Below are 26,816 nucleotides of genomic sequence, written 5' to 3'. Positions count from 1 at the left end.
GTTTTCTTTCACACTTTTCTTACCTCACTCTTACAAAATTTTTAAAAGCTACCACTACTTTATCTACCTCAGTGTAGGGAGGGGAGGAAGCAGAAACAAAAGGGATAGTTATTGAAAGAGGAGGGGAGAACGTAAGGGAAGACCGTGTGTATGGAAAGAGAGCGAACAACAGAGAGGAGAGAAGGAGAAACTGCCAACACCAACATGCCTTCAGGGAAACCTGCTTCTCCTGCTGGATCCAAGGCCTTTCCTCATTCCAACACTCTCTCGTTGTTATTGCACATTTTTTTGTTTTTACTGTAGCCCCAGTGGGGCCCCGATCAGGGTCACAAACCACCCAGTTTGAGAGCAGAGACAGCCCAAACACCGAGCCACACAGGACACAAAGCGTTCCAGTTCTGTCAGACAGAAGTGACACTATTTTTTCCCAAAACATGCTTGATTTTTGTCAAGCAAACTGTAGCATCTCTACTTTGTAGCAAGAAGAGGATAGAGAATATTTTAAAGTCCCGCTCCGCTCAAAAATGTGTTTTTCTTCTTGTTCTTTCAGTTGGATGTTTGAGCTTCACTGTGCAGAATGATGTGTGTTCAGAGTTTGACACTGAAAGGCTGTTTTCACATTCATCTGCTGAAGGGGGGAAAGTTTCTCTGCCCTCACCAAAAATCTGTCTTTAAAAGGGTTTAAACTGTGGTCCAGTATGCAACTTACACACATGTGATGTGGAAACATGAAGCCTCCAGTGCACATAAAGCAATGATGGACTTTTCAGGGAAGTAGGTAAGTTGTATCCAGTAGTTACTTAACTTTTAAAACTAGAAAAAAGTAATGTACATATCCTTAGATTCTGGATTTTTTAATGAGTGAGAGGGAGGAGATGTAATTTTAAGAATTTTTAACTAGTTAACTCAAATTTTTTTGTGGAAAAACAGTATTAGACACAAATTATTTGTCAAACCAGAGATTTTATATCTATCTTAAAACATGTCTGGAGGGGATCTTTGCTCACACTGAACATAAACACGTAATATCGATCAGTTTTTTGAGAAAAACTAGAATATGGATCTGCAGATGACAATAGGCTCTCGTCTGTTTTACGAGTTCAGTTTCATTTAGATCACGAATGAGCTCAGAGCCGTTCGGACCGGAGCTTTTGAAAGCTGCTATGTGGGGAAATCGTCTCGACGGGGAGCTCGTCACTTTTTTTTGCTTCGATGCTGAGATCAGAGTTGTGAAAAGTCCTCTTCATTGATATTTAGTCAGAGAAGAGACATGAAGAGCTCATCACTTCTACAGCACGTCTGCAGGTCACATCTGACTGATTCAACACGTCCGGTCCGAGTAACACTAAGTTTTGGTTTTATTGTGTAAAAACAAACCAGCCTTAAACTTTATATTTGAAATATAGAGAAGGTTCATGCTTATGCACAACATATGAGCTCATTAGTTATTATGATCTTATGTTTCAGTGTGTGTTTATGTGTCTCTGTGACCTGTTGATGTATCAATGCTACAGAGACACATTCTTGTACATTTGTTGCAGTGGTAATGGCAATGAATTGGTGCTTAAAAAAAAAAGTTCCTTGTGGTGACAGACGCACAAGCAGCACACTGGTGAAATTCTTGCCACCGCCTTTGTGCAGTATTGTTTCAGGAAACAAAAATAGGTTGATGACCACATACGGCCAAGAAAAGACATTTTTTGGAGGATAGAAGACTGTGTATGTTTTTACAGTACATCTGTTCGTGTGTGTGTGTTTCTATTTACAGGTGAAAATAAACATACCTCTCCCGCCTCTGCCTCGTCCCCGACCTCTTCCTCTACCGCGTCCGCGACCTCTGAACCCTCCGCGGAACGGCGCCCCCTCGCTCTTCACGCTGGACACCTCGTCGTGGTCGTCACGCCACTCCCGCTCGTACTTTTGACTGTGCCAGTCTGCAGAAATACCGAGGACAACCTTTCCGTCAGCATAAATATAAAACAGCAGAACACAACGGACTAGCAGGAAGAAAAAAAATTGTTGATGCAAACACAATTTTGAAAGCTAATCAATTCTCAACATCTTGTGGCAAAAGGAACTGAAACTGAATATTCAAAATTTTATGCACACCAATGACTGAGTGTCTTCTTATCCGGTAACACATTTTATTTCCTCAGTGAACATAAGAAACTAAGTTACTCATATTGTGTACATTTAAACAGAGTTAAACAGACACTGTAGTGAACAAAATTAACATATGCTGTCACATGTTTCTGACCTCAGTTAGCAGCTCTAGCTAATAACTCCCAGAATTTAAAGCTTCATATAAAACCAGCTGGGTGGGACTCATTTCATACTGGTGCTCTCCAAACTCTGTGGCCATTAACGTTCTCTACATGTCACCTACAGTGAGCGACCTGAGCACGAACTGCCTTAATTTGGCTCACAGCGACTCTTAATGCTGGGTGATGATATCACAGACTGACCTCTGAGGTCGTTCCTGGCGTTGGGAGGCAGGCGGGGGTTTTCGTTTTGTCTGCTGTTGTTCCTGGAGGCCGAGCGTTCCCGAGGACCCTCGGACTTCACCTCGATCATCAGGGGAACCCACTTCTGCTTGTTTCCTGTTTGTGAACACATGGGGATGAGACACAGAGTGAAGTGAGGAAAAACATCAATTCATTCGGTCCAGAACTCTGAAGGAATCACTTTTCATAAAATGTACTTTTTCATAAATTGACTTTAAAATGCTCCTTCTAAATGTACTGAAAATAAATTAACGGGGTGTTTAAACAAAAGGTTTATATTGCTTAAAAGCACTCAAACTTTGTATATTTTGGGCATTTTTGTCAACGTTCTCATACTTAAAGCCATTTAAAGCTAAACATTTATGGTTGCAAATGAAGACCAAAGACCACTGAGTGATTTGTGCTTTTTTTTTTTGTTTTTTTTGCTTCAATGCTGAGATCAGAGTTGTGAAAAGTCCTCTTCATTGATGTTTGGTCAGAGAAGAGACATGAAGAGCTCATCACTTCTACAGCATGTCTGCGGGTCACATCTGACTCATGCAACATGTTCACTCTACACAACACTAAGATTTGGTTTTATTGTGGTTAAGGGGACATATCAAGCTTTTTCTGATTTTCTGTTATTTTTATACCGTTATGATGTAGGATATCTATGTTAAACATGGTCAAAGTTCCAAAACTTGAGGTGAACATATGTAAAAATGCTCCCATCAAGTCAGAAACCAGGGCTTTAGCCTGCCCTGAACTCTTCGTTTTCAAAGTTACCTCAACCTCCCCATCAAACTGATGTCAGATTGTTGGCACATGCCCACAAATGACCGTCCATTCTGTAGCCCTTGTTGCTAAAGTTGCTGCTGAAGCTATTTCTGTTGTCTAAACGCATATTTCAACTCGAACGTGTACAGATGTATTTGAGAAGTTTTCATTTTGAGTAAAAGATAAGAAAAAGTGAAATCCTATTGCTACTGTTTGTCTGCATAGCTTCTGGAGCTCAGAAGCTGGCCAATCAGAACAGAGTGGGTTCATCGGGAGGGGGGCCTTAAAGAGACAGTTAAAACAGTCTGAACTGAGAGGCTGAACTGATGGGCAGTATAAAGAGCCAGTATAAGACAAAGAAGGAGCTTTTTGAATTATAAATCATGCAAAGATATTCCGGTAGAGCCCCAGATTAGAAATATATATATACCTTAAAAGGTTGTTATCTATTTTCTGACTCCTTCATAACATGCAAACAACCAGGGTATAAATATAAGATATTAAAAGAGATTAATAAAACTTATTTAAAACTTTTACGCAGCTCTTGAATCAGCATTCTAACATGTAAAGACAGATGTTTTGTAGGCATTAAAAACTACTTCAGGGTCGCTCATTCAAACATTTATTGCACAGTCGATGGCACCGTGTCACCAAAGTCAGAAATAATCCAGTGATTACTGTTTAATTGTCAACAAATGAATAAATCCTGAAAATACACTTCTGCATCGCTACCCGTGCAGCAGGAAAGGACGCCAGTTTTGCCTGCAGGTGACGTCAAACCGGTAGATTTAAAAAAACTGTGATCATTACTGCTGAGTCCTTCATTGGTGAAACAGCATAAAATCAGCTGCAGTACCTCTGCTGGCCACCAGGCCGCATCAGTGACCTGCTGTCTTCAGCATCCTCTGTGTGTGCATGTGTGGATGTGTGGTTGAGTGTGACAGATACCACACGCAATGGGAGAGAAAATGACAGACACTTTAAAGTGACGTGGCCTGCGTTTATCTCTGTGTGTGTAAAGGGAAGGAGAAAGAGGGGGAGGGTGAGAATTAAAGAGCAAGAACTACCACCTCGTGGTTGTATGCCTCCACCAACCAGTGAAGTTGCAGTTTACATCCATGTCTGTCCACACTCATATAATATTTGTAGTGATAACTTTGAAGTAACTTAATAAAAAAGGTATTAAGTGTATTTTTTGGCAAAATGGAAGTTATCACTACATCGATATGTATGATTCCAGTGAATAATTTCCAGTGAGAAACATGCTGTCTTCACTTGGAGACTATTTTTACAGATAGAGAGCTTCGTCACATGGTGCAACGATCATCACCTGAAGCTCAATATCAGCAAAACCAATGAGCTTCTGGATGGACTACCAGAGGAACATGAGGCCTCTGTCCTGGTTGTCATCCAGGAAGTGAAGAGGGTGGACTCATACAAGTACCTTGGGAAAGCAAAATGCAAAGAAACTACAGATTCTAAAACGTGGACGCTTCAAACACATCTTCAACACGGCAGCACAGAAGATCTATACAATCACCACAGTTTCAAGGTGGGCACCAAAGATTAGTGTCACCATTTCGTTATCCGACCAAATGATAAATATGGTCACAATATCCCCTTCTGTTCTTGAGTTACGGCATTGAATAATGGCCAGAAAAGTGTTTTTGCAGAACATTATGACGTCACAGTGAAGCTGACCTTTGACCTTTTGGATATAAAATGTCAGCACTTCATTTTATGCTATTAGACATTTGGTCATAATTCATGTTTTAATGTAATTCTTCAGTTATGGCTAAAAACATGTTTTGTGAGGTCACAGTGAACTTGACCTTTGACCACCAAAATCTTATCAGTTCATCCTTGAGTCCAAGTGGACATTGGTGCCAAATTTGAAGAAATTCCCTCACGGCGTTCCTGAGATATCACGTTCAATGAGACGACCCAAAAACATATTGCCTCTAGCCAAGGCTGTCACTGGTGCAGAGGCATAAAAAAGAAAGGGAAAGTAGCGCCAGAGAGCAGTAAAGTCCCCCAGCAACAAACCGAACCTAACACTCTTCACCAAGAGTAACCATGTTTGGGAAGGTCAGAAAAACCTTTTATTGCTGCCAAAACTGCAACCAGCCTTCACAAACTGCTACTTTGTCATTTGTTCAGGCTCGAATTTAAAAAAAAAAAGGAAGTTGTGTTTTACTTCAAGTGAAAACACCGGTACTTTCAACTGTCATGAAAAAACACCTTGACATCATTTTGCACTGGTATTAGTAACACTTGGAGTTAACTAATCCCAATTTTAAATGTGCTGTATATGACAAAACTTGTGTTTGACATACACTACAACTAATCTACTGTCCTCAAATCCTTTATTTCCTTTTATTTCCAGAAGCATTTAAATACAGCACCACCATGTCAACATCCCTGTTATTAAAACAGCTTTTTAGCTTTAGGGGTTTATATCCAGTCATTAGAAACAAGGTATCACTACAAGAACTGGACTTTTTTGTGACGACTTGACTAGAAAGCTGATGCAGGAAACAATACTAGGGGGATGCCCCATTGTGAACAAGTGAGTGAAATCAGTACATTAGATTACACACTTCAGCAATTTCCATTGTCTCATCAGCAAGTATCATAAAAATGCTTGAAAAGGCTAAAAATATGTGGACAATAGTACTAAATGGACCAATAAGGATGTGGTCCATAAAAATTGGACAAGAATGTGTCTATCTATGTGAATCTATTTTGGTTGAGGCTGTTTTGGTCTCCAGAAAAAAAAAAAAAAGTTGCATGGATGCAAAATGTAGAGCTTTGCTATTCAAAGATCGTTGTAACTATTTGGGCAAAAACTGTCCTAAAGATGGAGCCAGTGGACATTTGTTCCTTTCGATCAAAAATCCTCTGTATGGTGGCCATTTTATGGTGCGGCATACTTGTAATTCCTATATTTAGCATGTTAATTATTGATGGATGTTAACATACTGAGGTTTAACATGAAACATGTGAGCTGGTTTACAATGTTTAGTATGTAACATTTAGTTTTTTTAGCATGCTAACATGTCAAATCTTTAGATCCATATTCACCTTTTTTCTTCGGTCCGTTCTTCTGGGAGTCGTCATCGCCGTTCTTCTCCTCTCCGGAGTCGTCTGACTTGGCCTTCAGGTTCTCCTTGCTCTCCTCGTTGCTCTCTCTCTTCTCCTTTGACTCCTTCTTGACTGTTGTCCTCTTGGGGCCCTGGAGAGGAAACAGGTTCATACAGACAAACATTTAGAAAAGAGTAGTAGAAACATGCACATTCAGCAAAGGAGGCCTATTCAAACAAGAAAAAAGAATTATAGGAGATTTTCACAGGACAAGAAAGCTGAGGTTAGTGGCACAAATACAATGCTAACATGTACACGTTGTTATTTTCAGATTTAGCAAAGTGAAATCAAAGCTTAAACATAATCTATTGATTTTTTTTGGTTAAACATGCACAAGATTCAGGCATCTGACCGTTCATTCCCCTCTCCCGAACAGTGATGTCCAATCATAGCTTAGCATCCTTAACTAGCAGGTAACAGACCGTTGAGCTATGCTACGTATATCAAGCTCAGGATTTCTCTTTACGCCAGAGTGGTGGGGACGGGCTTCTGGTAAGAGAGATACTTGATATCCAAAGACTTTGAAGGGTGGTGTCTTTACTTTTAGCCTTTTCAAAGACTTCTTAGCTGAGAGATGTAGCTTTAGCCTTTAAGCATGATATCGTGTAAGTATTATCAGCTGGATTCACAAGATCATGTGAGAATCCATCCTGTCAGGTTTCAAGATATGCGCTTGTGTCCGAACCACCGGTGATTCGGACCAATCGGCGTCCTTTGAGGATTCTCACGTGATCTCGCCAATCCAGCTGCCTTGCGAGGTAAGACAGATGGTTCATCCAATCACCTGCCAAGTATTTTTTGAAAGCGCCTGCCCTTTTCCGAACAGTTTCCAAGGACGACTTCTCAGATGGTTCTGTGTAACAAACCATCTGGTGTGTCAGGTTAATTTAAGTAGCTATCAAATCCATATTTAAGACCCTTTTGCAGGCTTCTTGTCTAAAACACGTCAACCTAAGACCAAGTTTAAGTTTATTTCCAGCCTTAAAAGCACTTAAACTTTGTATATTTTGGGAATTTTTGTCAACATTCTCATACTTAAAAACATTTATGGTTGCAAATGAAGACCAAAGACCACTGAGTGATTTGTGCTTTTTTTTTGTTGTTTTTTTTGCTTCAATGCTGAGATCAGAGTTGTGAAAAGTCCTCTTCATTGATGTTTAGTCAGAGAAGAGACATGAAGAGCTCATCACTTCTACAGCACGTCTGCAGGTCACATCTGACTCATGCAACATGTTCACTCTACGCAACACGAAGATTTGGTTTTATTGTGGTAAAGGGGACATATCAAGCTACTGTTGTGATGTAGGATATCTATGTTAAACATGGTCAAAGTTCCAAAACTTTAAGCATGATAAGTAGCCATCAAGTCCATATTTAAAGATCCTTTTGCAGGCTTCTTGTCTAAAACACGTCAACCTGAGACCAAGTTTTCCGCCAACTCACAAATTTAATATCAGCTTAATTAGCTAGCTAGCTCTTAATTACACATGCTTCCAACAAGTCAACACAAAAGTGATGAACTGTCTAAGCAACACTCCCCTGCTCTGAGTATAAATGCATTTTAGTGGTGGCAGCAAACGGACTGATAAAGTTAAAGTTGGAGCGACAGTATTTGTGTGTCTGTTGCAGCTAGACTAACATTAGCTACAGTGAATAAACATATCACTCCTTCATGTAGATTAAGTATTATTGCAGATTATTTTATATAAAACCCATCAGTCTGCAGTCTGTCCTCAGGTAACCTGTTTTATATTTATACGATAACATTACAGCTTATTTACTATTAAAGGTTGCAGGAATTTTGATTAAATTTTAATTATTAGATATGTCAAACACATTAAGTCTGATCTAATTATGTGCTCTAATGAAGCTTGAACTTGTTGCTGTTTAATACTTTGGATTTTTATCGGGCCGGTTGTTGAATAGACGGCGACAGACCAGAGTGGGAGCTCGGTAATTTTACATAAAGTCATTATTTTGTGTTATTTAATTAATATTTCAAGTAACTTGAGCTGTTTTCATATATGAACTCCACACAATGTCTGGAGAATCGGGTCTGCACATTTTCTGGAGTTGCCCTTTCACACATGTAGCACACAGCAGGAGATTATCTGTGTCAGACACATTCTCACCTACTAATACTCCATATGGTTTAGGTGAGGGGTGCAGGGAGCAGGACATGACGCAAAAAGTACACTGCGGTTGTGATTCGGCATTTTTAAGCTTTTCATGAGAAATAAAATGGTGTTCTCTCCCAGTAGTGCTAGCTTCACAGCAGAGCGTTCAGTCCCAGTCAAAACTATACAGCTTAGGTGGCTGCACTTAAGTTTATGTTCTGCTTCAACGGTTGTTTGATAAATTGCTCGTACTGTCTCCCTTGCTGTCGGATTTTGTTGCACTTACACATGGGCTCAGTTGGACGTTACATGGACTCTGCCTGTACTAGGGAGCAGGCAAAGTAATGTCCATTTAACGTCCAGTCCGACTGATTCGGACAATTGCGTTCACATATACAGCTCCTCCGGATAATGTCTGGAAAATTTCAGGGTTTCAGTGCGTGTGTGTGAAAGGGGCTTTGGTGTTTACTTTATCTGTTCTTTGAACTAATTACTAACGTAGCCTACTCCAATTTTGTGTCGACCGTAGGTAACGTCAGTCGTTAACAAGGTTTTATGATGGAAAAACATCCAGCGTATTAACACAAGCTACTACCTGCTTAAAATTTGCATCCCTACTTCAAATCAAACAGAGTTCAGCCTCTGTGCTACCGCAGCTCGGCTATCAGCAACACACACACACACACACACACGGTATCTGCAAAATTTGACACTCCTGAGGGATTTATACAAGAGTCATGCAAATCATTTGTCCCATATCGAGTAAGTAGCTAGAGGTAAGAAACTTTTCCCCAACAATTCTGTTCACACAAACACACTCTTTGACACTATCACCGACTAACATAATCACACTGAACTCAAAGACCCTTTTCAAACACGCGCTGTAGTTCTCGACATCATTAGCAGTGAATCTCACCAAAACAACAATTCTGTTAAACTTGAAAACCTGTTGCACACTAAAACCTTTATAAAATATAACAGTTTTAAATGGTTATAGAAAGCTAAAGTAACATATTTCAAGTCGAACTCAAGTATTTTTACTTCACAGGCTGCCCTCATTACTTTTGGTTGCTCTCAGATGAAGACATAAACGAGTTTGTAATGACATGTTAAAGCTTTTAATTTAACGTTCTTTAATACTTTCCACCTAAGATGTGAAGGTGGGTCCACCCACACCGAACATAAAACTGTCTGGGGAACCTATAATTACAATAATTCACTTTTACAATTTATTTATATTATTCCCAATACTCGGGATAAAGTTCACTTACACTCAGGATACGTGTTAAACCCCTTTCAGACTACTTATCTGTTAAAGTTTTGGCTTTTTCCTGATTCAGACATACAGCACCAGTCAAAAGTTTGGCTCTCTCAGGAATGAGGAAGTGTGTCCAAACTTTTAACTGGTGCTGTAGCTAACAGTTATGTAAATGTTCATTCATTGTGGCTTTATTCAAACATGATAGAAATGCAACGGAAAGAGCCACAATGATCAATATTTGGCACCTGCTGATGTACATGAGGGAATGCTGTCACAGCTGAAGTGTGATGGATTTTAAAACTTTTTTTGTTTTTAAAACTTGTTTGTTAGCTTTAATTTTTTTTTTAAATGAATACAGCAAACTTCTGTGAGCAGCCAAAGCATGTTCTGCATTTTTTTAATTCTAAATTGAATTTTTCAAATGCCTTGAGCCTTCATTAGGTGTAAAAAAGGAGGAGGATTCAACAGAATGAGCTGCAGTCAGGCTTTGGATAACGGGCTTCACCATTCGACAAAAAAAAAAAAAAAAAAAAAAAAAAAGTTCAACTGAGTCAAGCTGCTAAAAATATGTTTGGAGCTTCAAATAGAGCACAGGTCATGAACTGAGCCCAAGTCCAGCTTAACTAAATGACATGAAATGGAAAGGAAAAGCCAAATGACAAAATGTAAAATGTATTTTCTTACACAAAAAAAAAGAGGTGAAGGAAATCAGTAACTGTTTTTAAGTGACATTATGAAATAGTTCGTCTTTGTGTGGTGTAAATTTTTAAAAAAAGATGTTTAACATATTACTGGTATCATAATCAGATATAGTGACTGAATGTCAGCAGGTAGGCAGGTTTCATGGGCTTCAGGTTGAACTTACAGTGAATCTCCATGAGTCTCTGACCTGCCTGACAGTCGGCGGGCAGGACACGGTCCGTGTCACTGCCTCAATCTGAACAGAGGGAGGGAAGAGGAGTTTAGAGAAGACAATGAGGTGGACCATGATGTATACACACACAAACACGCACACACACACAAAAAAACACATCCACTCTGTATGTACAAAAAAATGTAGAAATGGGTTTACAAACACTAAGCTTGCTTGTAAGATGATGCTCTATTGCTAAGCAGTTAAAATGGACATGAGAATGTTTGGGGGGGTGTTTTAGGGCTCTAAAGTGAATTCAGAAAGTCTCGGTGCCTGACCGAGGCATCAGTGAGTCAGTAGTATTGATCAAGAAGCCCCTGCTTTTACAACTTAGTCATTTTTTGCTTGGAGGCAGTATAAAAAATCTTAATTATTGCCCCTTTAAAAGCTCTCTTGTGTTTTGTTGCTCTTCTCCGACAACATGAGGGCATTACGCTTCTTCCTGTTGCCATCAAACACACTGAAAATGCCAAACGAATGCTGCACAATCTGTGGATAATAAGAAGCATCTGCTGCGTTTACAGTCGACTGAGCTCCCTCTGGGTTTTATAAAGTACATCCAATATCATCTAAATGGCTGCTGCTGTGTCATTACATCAAGACAGGCATTTTTGGCCGGACCAGCCACGGGACCAGCCCAATGACCGCTGCTGTCCATGAGTGAGTGAGTGATGGAGTTACGCTATCGGTCAGCCGGCCATGTGTTGGACTTTCCCCGTTGGCCGTTGCTTTTTCAAAATGAATCGGCACGAGATGATGGAAGCAAAGACAGTAGAGATGCAGAGTGACTGTGTTTCCTGCTCCGAACTCTGACGCTCTCAGCTGCAGAGTCTTGCAAGTAAAACCTGACTCATGTAGTCGTTTTATCAGCTCAGTGTGTCGCGGCTACTCTAGAGGTGCGCTTGATTTGACTAACTGCAGTAACTGGGTGGAGATAAGCCTCCTGAATTTGCACCCAAAACGCTGTCTTTCATTTTTCATTTACAATTTCCACCGCAGCCTCCGAGAGGCAGATAGGTTTTGAGCTAGTCTTGTGTTTTGTTTGATAGCACTGGATTCTGCACAGATGAAAGAAGAGTCGATTATTTTTAGAAATAATGGTGTGAAATAATGGAACCATTAAAATAGACCCATGTGTTCAAAAGCTCAGGTGTGAGTGGTGGAGAGCGTTTTTATAAAAAAAATCAATGAAGACATGTGGTGTAACGTCTGAACATGTCGACAGTAATGCTGAGATCAGTAGGATGCTGATTCATTCTTCGTCTTCCACCACATGAAGGTACTGATGGAGCTTCTGTTACAGTCACAAAGCGGAAATTAAGAATCCTGAGCATGACTGCAGTTCAGAGTATAAACCACCAACCAAATGAACACTACACTGAATTGTTTCAATATCTGTCAAGTAGGCGTGATGATGGTTTAACGACGGGTTCGCAATTTCTTTAAGTCTGTCCTAAAACAATAGTCAGGTACACAAATGAACATTGATATGTATATCTATCAGTGTGTATATGTATGAGAATGTGTTGATGCTATGGAATTATATTATCCTAATATGTTTATAATGACTTGATCTGCAGGCAATTGGCTTCATGGTGTTCAATCAAGTCCTAAGGTATTGATTAGGTGAACCTGTAGAGTAACCCACACATAGGGTGACTCATCACATATGCCTCGTTTTGCACTCAAGAAAGTCCAACAAGTCTGTGCAGCCCTGCAATGTAAATAATAGAAATAATTAAAATCCAAACCCCAGTCTGTCAGTCTTTTTGTCTTGTTGTCTGTGTGCGAGTCTTTCTTTGCTGTACTGAAACGGTTTCCCTGACTACCGCACCAGAGAATAAGACTAATAAAGGACAGGTTGTTTTTTTTTTTAAATGGTGCAGCTCAACCTTTGTGAACTCCTGTTCATATTGACCATTAAAAGATCCGCTCATAATGCATTTTAAATGTAAGTGATGGGAGACAAAGTCCACAGCCTTCCTTTCATGCAAAAAATGTATTTAAAAGTTTATCTGAAGCTAATATGAAGCTTCAGCATCCAAATGAGTCAAATCAAGTAGATATCTTTCAACATTACAGTCTTTTTAGTGCTAAAGTCCTTCTTTTTGTTAAGATCGTTCCACTGCAGCTGAACAGGAGAACACTGTCCTTCCAAACACAAAGAGGGAATCTTTTACTAAAAAGACTATAACTGCTATTTTATTATTACTTTATTTGACTAATTCAGAAGGCTGAATCCTTATATTATCTTCAGGTAAACGTTTAAGTACATTTTTTTTTACAAAATTTCCCCATCGCTTACATTGCAAGTGCATTTGGAGGGGATCTTCTAATGGTCAGTATGAACAGGAAGAACGATTACAGCGAGCAAAACCTATTTCAATGTTCATTTGGCGCTCCTGACTGTTGTTTTAAGACAGACTTGAAGTCTAACGGTTCTTTAAAAAGGTGAGAAATCAACTGAATGAATTCACTCTGGACACAAAACAGATGACATAATGGGGTGATAATGGATAAGACAAATAGTTACTTATGTAAGGTTTGGTTTTTGCTACCTTCATGAGAGCCTATACGACGCCATACACTAGACTGAACACAGACATATGCTGGTATGTGATGCCTTTTCCAAGTACTATAGGGGGAAGAGGGGCACCTGTGTGCAGTAATTATGGGCGGACACGTGGCTTTACCTCCTTAAACCTGCCGTCACTAAATAACTTTGATCATGTCAGTCGGTGGACAAGGCAACATTTTCATTGTAAACGCTGAAAAGGTGATGACATAACTATGATTATCACATTACTCATATGGCTACACAGTATGTTGACGGAGACCGGGTCGCTGTAATCACTCTTCCTGTCCATGTGAAACAGATTTTTATAAAAAAATGTCAATCACAAGCTCCCAGCGACCAAGCTGACTTCTTCAAATTGCACGTTTTATCTGACAAGTAAATGTTCTGGCTTTGTGTGTCATGCTGTTGAGATATTAGTTTAATTTCTGCTGTCAATTCAAAACAACAGGTTTGAGTGAAATTCTGTTAGTGGTTCTTTAAAAAGGACACACCTGTCGCACCAATATGCCACTGAAGTGTGTTTTATGCTGCAGGAAGAGCGAGCGATAACATGGTATTCTGAGAATTTTTGACCAAGATAATCATACTCTGAAATTTTCATTTTCACATCTACAAGAGAAAAAAAAAAAAACCCACAAAGAGCAAATTCATTCAAACTACAGAATCATCACCTTCGAAAAAACGTCCTCACTCAAAGTGGAATTTTTAATTTCAATGTTTTGTGGCTAAACTGTAAAAAAAACCGTCGACGACGGGACAAGTTTGCTGCATGAAACCTCAGGTTGAACTTTTACCGCAGCACCGTAAAACTAAAAGCACAACCCTGCAATCAAAAACCCCTCCTTTATCAAATTTCAGTATTCGGTTCCCAGCGTGCATCATCTGCGGCATTCAGTGAGTGATTTACAGCTTTAAATGTTACGTGATGGATAGTGAACTCCAGCCCCCCTAAGAATAGCAGCAGCACAGATCCAGGGGTGGTTTATAAAAGGGGGATCCCTAAAAGGACATCCCTTCCCAGGGTTTGGCCGTCTTCTCCAAACTTGACCCCTCCTGCCCTCGATTTCTGCCACCAGACACTCCGGTTATTCCTGGCTCTGATGATGTGACCCACATTTTCCTACTCGGGGACACGCACACACTCTCCCTCATGTTCACGCATACCTGGCTGCCTAAATTAGGGGAGGTTACCAGGGTCGCTTTGCAGGGGACCAACTATCGTCCAGAGATCAGAAATAGAAATTGGCTCTGAGGGGTGATTGACTACTGGCTGCTACTGTAAGACGACACGAATTAGATGCATCCACTATGGTACCAATAGCTATAGGGGACCAGAGTTTAAGTATTGGGGTGGGGAGGCGGGTGTCAGTATGCTGGATGCATAGTTAAATGCTGTATGGACACTTGAGCGGAGTTTGTTGCTTGTATGCGACAGGTGTTGGTGTTTAAGGCTGAGACATTATATAACCCAATCTCAAGTTCTTTAATGTTACATCTCATTACATAAGAATAAGGTTCCTTCTCCATAAAAAGTCAGAAAAAGGGACAAATATCCATCTCAATGTACCAACAAATGTCCATAACAATTTTATTTGCCTGTCTAACGAACCAAAACCTCAAATATAATCAGTTTGCAATGACACCGAATCGAGAAAAGCTGAAAATCCTCTAAATTGAGAAGATGGAACCAGAAAATCGTTTCATCTAAATGTTTTAAGCGATTAATCAATTATTAAAATGGTTGCCGATTGGTTTTCTGTCACTCAACTAATTAATTGTCTAATTATTTGAGGTTAATGGTTCCATAGACAACTAAGATGAAGTTTAGGTTGGACTTGTTGTTAATTTATCTATAATTATCAATGGCAGAGAGATAAATTGATTTATTTATTCTCATACATAGATTTCTTCACAACAAGCTGATAAAAAAATATATGTTATCAAGTTTTGAAGGTATTTAATTGGGTCTCAGTTAAACAGAAATTATTCTTACAGTTATAATCCTACAGCTCTGAGAAAGGATATTTCTTCCTCCCCCGTTTCTGATCGTCTTACTCAAATTTTTCATGGCTACTGAAGAGACAGGATTGATTTCAGAGTAAGAAAGTTTTAAGGCCAGCTATCTTTTTCGTCTCCACAGTGTCTAAGAGGTCCTGCCATGGTGGTGAGCCTGGACTAACACTAACCGTAGAGAGGGGAAAAAAAAAAAAAAAAGGAAACACGCAGTCCTGAGGACACAAAGTCGGGCCAGAAGCAACAGACTGCTCTGTCTGGACGTGCTGTTTAGCTGCTGTGTAATTACAGCCACAACCACTAAAATAAATACCTATTGTAGAAAACTACACACAACCAACTGCAGCAGAGTGTGGCAGAGAGGGAGGTGCCCCCGTCCGCTCATCCAATCAGATTCACGACCGAACTGAAACATCTTCATTCAACACGGTCGGGCTGAGCTGCTCGTCCTGATTGGTTGATGTATATTATAAGTTGTAACTTGAAGCTAAGGTGCTCTTTTTATAAAAATTAAGCCTTTTAAACCTTTCTGTTCACTGATATCTGAGTACCGCCTCGGATGGAAACAAATTCCTGTCTGCCTCTACCTGCTTGGAGTTATTACTTATGATTTTTTACTGATATCATACCGCCACAGCTCTTGTTTTAACACAATACTGCATGAAAACACCAAATCCTACATATAACACTGTCACATTTTATTGGTAGGGCTGAAAATTTGAGGAAAAATGAACAAATTGTGATTTTTCTGACCAATATGGAGATTTCTATATATTAAACTAGATGCTGGTACTTAAGGTGTAAACAGTGTTAACATTATCTCAAATTTATTCTAAACAAACAGAATCAGTCAGTTCTCTGTTTTAAAACAGAATTTTTGGCTCATTTATTTAATGATTACCCATAAAACTGCTCGTGAGTCATGTCTGACGATGTTTTGATTCGACTTCTAACATCTAATTGAGTCAAGTTAGCATTAAGTTGGTGTTACTCACTGCTGAGATCTCTACAATTAAGCTGCTTAAGCTAACGTTAGCTTCACAGACAGGATGAGCTGCTTCACAGCCCCAAAAACCCTGGGGGTCTAGTTTCAGACTGTTTACGGTGATAAACTTAAAAACAATTATATGATCTGTTTAAAATCTGTAAAAAATTTAACTGGGACATTCAGACAACTCTGTCATTTACATTCAACAGCAACCAAGCTGACGTGAGACGAGCTCTCACATGGTTTATGTAAGCAAAAAGACACTTAACCACTCGCTAATTTTCAAAAATAATACATTGTGGTATTTGTTCTTCCAAAAAGAAACAAGCAGAAGTAGTACAGACACCTGCAAGAAAATGAGCCAGACAAGGATTGTTAAAGGATTGTTTTTTGAGCCACAAAGTCTTCGTACTGAGAGCGAGGCATTTACACTCACACCTCGACTATGAGCAAAATAATGACTCACTACCAGGTCCAGAGGTTCTATCGAGTTGCCGACGTGGTCAGATCTCAACTATTCTAGTAGAAAGAATTGATTCCTACATTTATCAAAGTGTCTGGTTAGAATGACATCACTGTACCATCTTTCTGCAGCCAACATTTACTGTTATAGACAGTTACATTGTTGCGTAATGAACTTGTTGTTAGCTGTAGCCTGACCAGCTAATAGAAAGATAAAAATGCAAGTCTGACATTGGAGTGAATTTGGATCAGGCTATGAGATAGTTCAGTGGTCCAAGTCCCTAACAGAGTTCTGGATGAAAGACACCACCCTGATCTCATCAGTGTGTCCTCTATACGTCCACCAACCTGTGACTCTTTTGACATGTTTTTCAAACGAGTAAGAAAACACCTACCTGCATGTCTTTAGTTGCAATCTCCCCTGGAGTCGGCCAGCTGTTGGCGTCGCCAAAATCTCCAACCTGAGCAACAAATAAATAAATAAAAACAGCTGAATGAACAGGAAACTGAGATGGTGGAGTAGATTATGTGTAAGTATAACTCTAGGGCTGCAACTAACGATTATTTTCATTATCAAGTAATCTCAATTATCTTTTTTGAACAATTGATTAGTCATTTGGTCCATAAAATGTCTGAAAATGGTGGAAAATGTCTTATTTTGTCCTGACAAACAGTCCACAACCCAAATATATACAGTTTACTTTCATAGAAGATTAAAATAAATGATAAATATTAACATTTAAGAACCTGGAACCAGAGAAATTTTCTTTTTCTTAAAAAACACACTTAATCAATTAGCAAAATAGTTGGAGATTAATCTTAATCTGTTGATCAACTACACCATGTACTCAAATCAATAACAAACATCCTGTAAAAATCAACTTCAAATGTTTGTGTGACGTCTTAGTGTTGACCTTTCTTCCTCTCATGGAGTTACACTGCTAACATTTATAAACACCTGCAGGGTAAAAACCTTTTAACTGTTAGAAACAAACAGAAGGTGAGCTGCTCTGTCCATGTCGTCAAAAAGATTAAATATACTTAACATAAGTACACAAACATCTGAGCACATCTGCACTGCTCTCGAGTACTTTTCCTCAATTTCAACCGCTTGTCGCAGCTGTAAGATCCTGTGACGAAAGCTAAAAAAAAAAGAAAAAGACAATTTCTTTTCTTTTATTGCTTTTGTAACTTTCCTTCCGTGAACAAACTACCTGCTCTTCTTCATCTTTAACCATATGTTGCCCGTAATTTGTCAATTTCTGTCTTTTTATTTCTGCAACACTGCACTTTACGCAAAAGGGTGTTATAAAAGTTTGTGGCCAAAGTGTCGTTAACAGCCGTGGTGTACTAGAGTGTAGGAGTGTCTGCCATTAAAAAGGTGGGAAGTTGTGAATGAAACGCTTTGAGGAGAGTTTGTCTGTTTTATCTGCCTCGCCATTGGTTCACCACGAACTCACATTTGCATTCCAGGAAGTGTGAAGGTAGGTTACTACACACAGCTTCAGGCATGACAGATAAATACCAGAGCTCTGACCACACATGCCTGCACCGAAGCTCTCTAATGGAGATGTTCTGTTTGCCCAGGATGTCTATAATTACATCAAATAAAGGCTCATTTGCTCAATTGGTATATTAGCCGCAATGTGATCCATTCATAATTTCTAAAGTTGTTTAAAAAAAAAAAAAAAAATAGTCCACATGGTGATAAATCCAGCACAGGAACTTTAAAGCTGAACATCAGTCTGTTCTTTTAAAAAAACCTACAGACAGAGATCAACATTGATTATCTGCTCATCTGAAAAATCAACACATTAGTGAGGAGAGTCAGGAACCGTGACTCAGCCAAAAAACACAGGAAGTCCTAGTTCACCTATCGATTTTACAAATATGCAGAGCAAAGGCATAATTTCCACTGAGGACAAATTCCTTCTTGCATCAGCCCACTTTGGTCAAATAAAGCATCATTGTTAAAAGACGTATCAATGGATATGTGCAGGAAAGCAAACAAAGTCCTCTCCGTTAACAGATGTCTCAATAAAAAGACAATAAAAACAGTTTCAGTTTGACTCTTTAAAATCTCTACGAGTGTCGTCCTCTAAGAAAAAAAGGAGTTGATCAAAATGCAGCTACGCTCATCTGTGCAGCCTTCACTTATTACAGTGTGTTGAGTGATATTTTGTTGTCCTGGGATTCGGCTGCCTGGCCGCTCTAACCCTCTGATTGGTCGAGCCTGTCGGGGCTTCACGCTGCCCAAAGGAAGCCCTGCAGACACTAACAGGGTGGAGAAAACTACTCTACTCTACTACTACAACCTGCTCTGCCTGTCTTCAGGTAAAAAAATTATTTACATTCTTCTAAAAAGATGCTCAAATTAAACATTATTATATTCAAGCTTAATATGAATAAATATAAAAAAACATTCAGTTGTTGTTGTTGTTTAAGAACCCTACAGACTTTAAGCTAAACCTTCACATCTTTAATGAATAAAACATCTCACAAAGGACCAAACAGTTCCTCAATGAAACTGTTAATCTCTTGTTAATTGCCTATTAAATGTTAATTTTTTTTTTTTACATATGTTACTGTCTCTAAACAAATTCTTTATCACAGTGATCTTAAAACACATTTGAAGGTGACGTAGGGCTGCAACTAATTAACTTTTTGATCTATAAAAATGGCAGTAAATTGTTGAAAAATGTCGATCACTGTTTCCCAGAGTCCAAGATGCAACCTAAAATGTTTTGTTCTGTCCCGTCTAACGGTCCACAACCCAAAAGATAAAGAGTTGCTACGATTAGTCGATCAACAAAAAATTAAATGACAACTATTTTGATAATTCAGTAATCGTTGAAGTTATTTTAACATTTGCTGGTTGCAGCTTCTCAAACGTGGGGATTTGAGGCTTTTCTGCGTCACACATGATAATAAACTGAATATCTTATATCGACTGATCATTGCAGCTCTACTCTGAAGCTGCTGAAGTACTACTAGTATTACTTTAAATCCTCCTTACTTTTAAACTCTTAATTGGGTTGCTGCTGAACTGTTTATCACTTTTTTTTTCTTTCTAGTTTATTCTGTCTTCAGTTTTCAGCCTCTACAGTTACACTTGTATTTGCTTGATATCCAGTAGTTTGTAAAAACAATGAGATGATATTTTGGGCTATTTGTCTCGCTGTGATCTCTGCACAGATGCAAAGTACTCTCTCATATAGGTGTACAGACACACACACACACACACAGAATATTACCTTTCCTCCACGTCTGGATTTGGGTGGGTTCCCTGCTCTCACCACCTTGGCGGGGCCGGTAGACTCTGTGGAAACATGTTAAGATGGTTGACGTTACAACCGGCTCTGCTCACATGAACACAGATCGACTAAAAAACCATTTGGCAACAGCAGCAGCAATGTGTGAAGAGGAAAGACAGAAAAACAACAGATACTCATTTGAAATTAATTTAATTTTTGTTTTAAGAAAAGATGAAAAGCTTGTGGACAAAAAAAAAAATCAGAACAGACAAAACTAGCACTAGATCAAACGCAGAAGAGCTGGTTTTTCTGTCTCAGTGTCTCATCTCTTGCTGGTACTCACTTGTTTCACTTTAATTGGCCTGTTTTCTGTGGTTTCGTTAACTCCTCCATTACTTGCCTTATCTACCTTTGGCAGGTAGGTTCTCAATAAATCATCTGGCTTTCTTTGGCTGTTTTCCCAGGTCTCCTTTGCTTAATGTGCTGCTTTTGGCATCAATTTTAGATCAACTAAAAGCGAAACAGCTGCAACAAGAAACCAATACCATCATTTTTCTGCCTCGTCATTGTTGTGAACCAGGTAGAGCAGCAGCAGTAACAACAGGTCGCTTCAACAGAACAAAACAAAGAAACTGCAAACCGCTGGGATATATGATCAGAACTGGAGCACATTGATTCATAATAAACGGGGGGGAAACAGGAAGTGGAAAGACGGTTAAACAGGGTCAGTGAGTGTGACAACCAGCTTCACCACATTGGACACTGGACAAGAGACAAACTAGGAAACTCACCAGTTCAGACAAAAGAGGAAGTTATCAGTTCGGTCACTGAGTCAAGTCGATTAAAGAATGATGTAGAGCGAGTAATAAATTAATTATCTCGTCGATGAAACGTCAGAAAAGTCCAAGAGTCCAAAGTGACGTCAACAAATTGCTTCTTTTGTCCAACAAACGCTCCAAAAACCAAAGATATTTAACTTACAATGATAAACAAAAAGCAGATCATCACAAATATTCATCAAGTAGTCATTTCTGCACAAACATGGCAGATGTTTTTTTTTTCTTTTTACTCTCGCCTGGTCAGGAGCATCACTAAAAACATACCGACAGCGGAGCGAGGCTCACTTCGTCGTGCCGACCTGGCACCGAGTCCTGAAGTCAGAGATCTCGCCTCTTGCCATCTTTGGCTGCAGTGTCATCACACTGTGATAAGATGGGAGTGAAATCGGCTCACGGGGACTTCGCCGAGCCGTTAACACCGAAGAGCAAATCTAAGTAAGCTCCTTAAGGATGATCATGTCGAGGGACGACGCCAGAAAGAGACAGAGAAGGGAATAAAATCCTTTGGTGGGCTACATCGCTGACGACACCGAGAGCAGCGGCATATCAGGGTTTCATGTTTAAAAATGTATCCATGAGCATGAAATAAAAGACAAGAGATTTTATATATTTGTACAGCAAACCAGGAACATGGAAATAAACCAAACGTATTCTCTTACTAATCTAAATCTACTAATATTATCCTTATTAAATACGTCTGTTTCCTGTCGGATCACATGTAGAATGGATACAACCCTCAAGCCAGAAACAGTGAAGGGAAATATCTTGCACTCATGTATTTTATTTACTATTACATTTATTGTCATTAAGATAATCACATGCCAAACATCTGTTTCCAGCTTCTCACATGCAAAGATTTTCTGCTTTTTTTCCTGTTTCGTATCATTGTAAACTGAATATTTTGGGGTTTTAAACTGTTGTTCGAAAAATAAAAAAGACATTTGAAGAAGTTAACTTGGACCGTGGGAAATTATAAACGTGCATTTTTCACTATTACCTGACATTTTATCGACTAAAAAATTAAATCAGGTAAATAATTAGCAGATTAATCGCTAATGAAAATCATCATTAGCTGCAGCTCGAGTCCTACACACGTCTACTAACGTGGTGAATGTTGAATGGTGTGAAATGAGAAGTTTAATATCCATATTATGCATGTGTATCAGTTAAGCAAAAAGGTGTCTCTATTGCAGAAACTTTTAACAGTTTGTGTGGAGCAGGACTCAGCAGTTTCCTCATCAGCTTATGTTGAGGTACAACAATTCTTCACATTCCTGAGACTAGACATTAAGAAGGAAATAACAACGCTCAGACTGGGTAAAGATGCTGATTGCTACGCACTGCTGCTGATGCTGTGAGTATCGTTTCTGATAAAGTTTGACCAACTGATGTAATGACATTTAATTTGAAACAACATAAAGTGCACATGGGTCAAAGGCGCATTATGAAGAACCCAGACCACCACTGCCTTTTTACTTCTCTGCCCTGTTAATGAGCGTAATGAAAAGACCACGTGTGGAGATTAGTGCAAATTCAGCATCTATACTGTATTGTTGCTCTTACTTACAGACTTACAATCCCTTCAGGCAAAAACTGTGACCGACCGGAGGTCACGTTTTCGGAGAGCATGACTGTACAATCACACAAAAGGTCAGGAAGGAAAAAAAGAAGCATTGTACAAGAGTACGGAAAATAAGGCTCTAAAGCGGGAGTAAACCCCCCCCCCCTTCACATACATGCACAGTACAGTCCCGATGTAGAAATGTACACAGAATCACTGATTAAAACCTAACGAGACACAAACTGTCACCTTAACAGCAGCAGGAGAGCTTTCCTCCCACTGACAGCTGCTCTTCTAATCCTGGTTGGTCTTGAATCTCAGTTTTTGTTGTAATTTTAGACGTGTTTGAAAAAGAACAAAAATACGCCCAAAGCAAAAACATGCTAGAATGGATACAGACTCTTTCACTTGCTAAAACAACAGTCTACTGACCAGAAATTGAATTTTAATATTGAAATATTCATATTTTTAAAAACCTAAAAAAAATGACAATTAATCCTCCACTTGTTTAAGCTTCTGAAATGTTAAAATTTGCTCCTATTTAACATTATAGTAAATTCTTTATTTTGTAGTTTTTGACTGTTGGTCTGACAAAACAAGACATTTGAAGATATCACCTTGGATTTCTAACTGTTTTCTGATGTTATACACCAAATGTTTAACAGATTATTTTCTCAATGAACCATTTAAGTCTATAAATTGTCAGAAAACAGTGAAAAATGTCCGTTATACTGTCTCAGAGCCAAAGGTTGATGTCTTCAAATGTCTTATTTGTCTGATCAACAATCCAAAACCAAAGATATTCAGTTTACTATCATGTACGACACATATAAGTTTCAAATCCTCACATTTGAGAAGCTGCAACCAGCAAATATTTGGCATTTTTCCTTCAAAAAAAACAACTTTTAAACAAAGTTTAATTAATATGAAAATGAATTATGAAAATATTTATCAGTTGCAGCTGTAGTCTCATGTCCCTGAAATGTGAAATGGGGTGTTTTCTTATATTGAAACATTGTGTGAACTTTAAACTTTAACTGTTTATTTAGTTTGGAGTCATGATTTTGAGAGATGGTGTAAGAGATCCGACAGCTTCTGGTGCTACAATCATGACCTTTGTTTCATTTCGTCTGCTAAACTGTGTCACAGCCATGTGTCCTCCTCCGGCGGACAACCGACTCTTTGTGGCCTAAACATGATTTCGAGGGAAATTTATCCTCTGTTCGATGGTACACAGTATGAGGTGCGAAGAAGAATCAAACAGGAAATCAAATCCGACAACGATCGTGCAACCTGAGCCCACAATGGGTCGAGGGTGTGGTGTCTTTTATCACCACTAACACGTTTGTTCAACATTAAATTGGATAATACAGTATCATAATCATTTGACAAGACCACAGCGTCTTCCCCGAAGCACTAAACACACCATAAACCTGAAAAAAGCAAGATGTCGGTTCCTCAGATGATGCCGTAGTAACAATAACAGAAAGGAATCGAGACAATATGTAACAAAACAGCAGCTAAGAAAGACAGCAACAGTTAAATGTTTGTACCTTATGCTTTCTTTAAACAAATGCATACTGTACTTCTTCATTTATAACTTATTTATAGATTTTCTCCAGTGACAGCGGAGCAGCGAGGTTGCAGATTTAGGCTCCCTGCAGCTATGAACATGAGTCAAAAACAGTCTATAAAGTCAGCCTGAGTCATATTAACAGGTAATAGAATGATTAGAATCAATGAAGTGGTGCATTAAATCTAATTTGCATTAAATTTTGCCTTTCAGTCAGTCCAGAAAGGTAGATTTGAAGAAATGTCTCTTTATCTATAGCATGAGCAGTTGTCTCTGTGTGTCGTCGGTCAACACGATATTTTCATAAACAAGCCGCTGTGAGCTAATTCAACACAGGAACGTTTGCTTTGTGAAGCTGGCAGCTTAACTTCTAAACATGCCTACATTTTGCTGTTAAATAAAAGCTTCTTAAATCCAGAGGGTGATGGGGGAGAACTGCTGTTTCGGTAGTAAATCAACATCTCACATTCAACAGGCATAATGTTGCTTCAACAGTCTGCTGCTTATCCTAATCGTGGCTGATGACATCACGTGAAGCCGCCCAAAAAAAAAAAAAAAAAATTAGTAATGACGGACGGGAACACGAGGATTTCTCAAACTGAAGTAAACTGAAATTAAAGACATTGTCAGTCTGATTCAACCCAGAATGAGGATCCTGTTTAAAGTCCCAAACATTCACTTTAATTCCAAACATCAGCTGCTAGATTAAGATAAATATAAACTCGTCTGGATAGGTGACTGTCTATCAGTTAAAATCCTGTAGAGGAATATGAATCACATCAGTGTACATCAGTGTTTAAAAAAAAGGTTTGTTTCACTAACAACAAACCAGCAACAAGTTCTCCACAGGACAGAACCTGTACAATACTCAACAATATCTCCAACATGTGCATCAAAATACATAAAATAATGGAGAACTATGGCCTGATTTTCTTTGTTAATAAGAGCAACAGTTCACAAAAACTGCAAAAATGTTCAAAAAATTACCAATTTAATAAAATCCCTTAAAATAAAAACAGGATTTGTAGCAAAAAACTGGCCATTTGTTCTTTGGCTTGTGTTCGGTCCACCCGCCTCCGTTATTTTTATGATTTTTCATTCAGTTAAAGGGGGCGTATTAAGCACATTTCCAGATCTATATTTTTATTCTGGGGCTGTACTGGAATATCTTTGCATGATTAACAGTTTAAAAAAAACCTCTTTATTTATCTTATCTGGCGTTTTATGCAGCCCCTCAGTTCAGCCTCTGTCTGAAACAGGCCGTTTCAGCTCCTGTCTCTTCCTGCCTGAGACTTCCTCCGGCTCGGGAGGCTACATGAACAAGTAGTAGTAGTAGGATTTCTTTTTCCTCATTCTTTGCTCGAAATGGAAACTTCCCAAACACATCTGTGCATGTTCAAGCCGAAGTACGCAAACGGACGACGTGAACAACCCGTGGAAAAACCTTTAGCGAACAATCTGACATCATCACGAGGAGGAAGTAGAGGTAACAATGTAAAGGAAGCGTTCACAGCAGGTTGAAGCCCTGGCTTTTGACTTTCAGGAAGCATTTACATACATTCACCTCATGTTTTGGAACCATGTTTAATATGGATATCCAGCATTAAAACAGTAAATAACAGAAAAACCACATAGCATGATATGTCCTCATTAACAAACAAACATGAAAGAGAAAATAACCTCCATGGCAGAGATATACATCCAGTAACTTATGCATTACAGGCGAGAGCTAATCAGGCATTTGTTAACATCAGTGTACAGTGTGTACATTTCATACAAAAACTCCTTGTCCCCTTTCAGCAGCTTGCTCTAGAAACTGGGCAACAACTTTGTGCTAAACTAAGTCAAGGAATCAGCGTGAATTCCTCAAGTATTTATCCGCTCTTATCTGCTTAGTATGAACTCAATGTGTGAGCAACAGTAGCCTGAAAGTTGATCTCTTTCAAAAAAAAAAGTCACACTGCTTACTGTGCATGACAGAGCATGTTTTAGAGGCAGAGACAAACACTGGATGCAGATTTACATGAGACCATCAGATCTTTCCAGCAAAGTGTTAAAACGCACTTTCTGGTCAGTATCACTGCAGGATTTCCTCTGAAGCTTTTCTTTCTTTTTTTTTTTTTTTTTTAATGCTTATCACAGGAAGTGGGACAACTGATGAAACACTTCCTCAGGAGTCTCAATGCCTCGTCACCATGACTCAGGACTCCAGCTCTCAAACTGCTTTAGAGTGACTCTCAGGAGGAAAATGTTTCTATATTATGTTCATATGACTTGAGAAGAGTCTCCTCACATGAATGCAGCAGTAACACTTTTTCATCATATACTGCATTCATTTTAACAGTAAAATCTGCATTTTACTGTGTAGAGAGTGTAAGTGCAGAGCTGGAACAATCGGTTCATCCACAGAAAATTAATCGGCCACTATTTTGATAATCAAATAAGTTAATAATTATAAGTTTGTCATTTTTTTAAGCAGAAACACCAAACATTTCCTGGTTGCAGCTTTTCTGTATCAAACATGATAGTAAACTATAAAAAATATCTTTGGATTTTGGACTATTTATCACACAAAACATTTGAAGACGTCATCATGGGCTCTAAAAAATTATAACTTTACTATAATTTGAGTATTTTCTGACATTTATAGATAAAACGATTGAGAAAATATCAGCAGATTAATCGATAATGAGTTTTGTAAACAGAAATAATATAAAAACAAAAGCTTTTTTCTGACATTAATAGATAATGAATTAATTGGCAGCATATACTGTTGTGTACATTTATTAATCAACTAGTTACCAAATAAAGTCTGCTCACTAACCTGGCGACAGATCCTTTAAAACCACTTCA

The 26,816-nt window shown here is 38.8% G+C and overlaps 1 protein-coding gene across 2 annotated transcripts in view; it reads right to left on the bottom strand.

Moving 5' to 3' along the window:
• The window catches only part of larp1 (La ribonucleoprotein 1, translational regulator), a 58,796-nt gene that overhangs the window by 17,702 nt on the left and 14,278 nt on the right, over positions 1–26,816 (bottom strand). For both annotated transcript variants that reach the window (XM_042430693.1, XM_042430694.1), the window contains exons 2-7: positions 19,991–20,055; positions 17,132–17,197; positions 10,648–10,719; positions 6,345–6,495; positions 2,466–2,600; positions 1,785–1,934 (exon numbers count right to left, since the gene is read on the bottom strand). In XM_042430693.1, the coding sequence (XP_042286627.1) occupies positions 1,785–1,934; positions 2,466–2,600; positions 6,345–6,495; positions 10,648–10,719; positions 17,132–17,197; positions 19,991–20,055 (639 nt within the window). The remainder of the gene's footprint in view (positions 1–1,784; positions 1,935–2,465; positions 2,601–6,344; positions 6,496–10,647; positions 10,720–17,131; positions 17,198–19,990; positions 20,056–26,816) is intronic.

Source organism: Thunnus maccoyii, chromosome 13, assembly GCF_910596095.1.
Source record: "Thunnus maccoyii chromosome 13, fThuMac1.1, whole genome shotgun sequence".
Classification (NCBI taxonomy): Eukaryota; Metazoa; Chordata; class Actinopteri; order Scombriformes; family Scombridae; genus Thunnus; species Thunnus maccoyii.
Note: the sequence above shows the minus strand (reverse complement) of the source record. Positions and strands in the feature narration are given on the sequence as shown.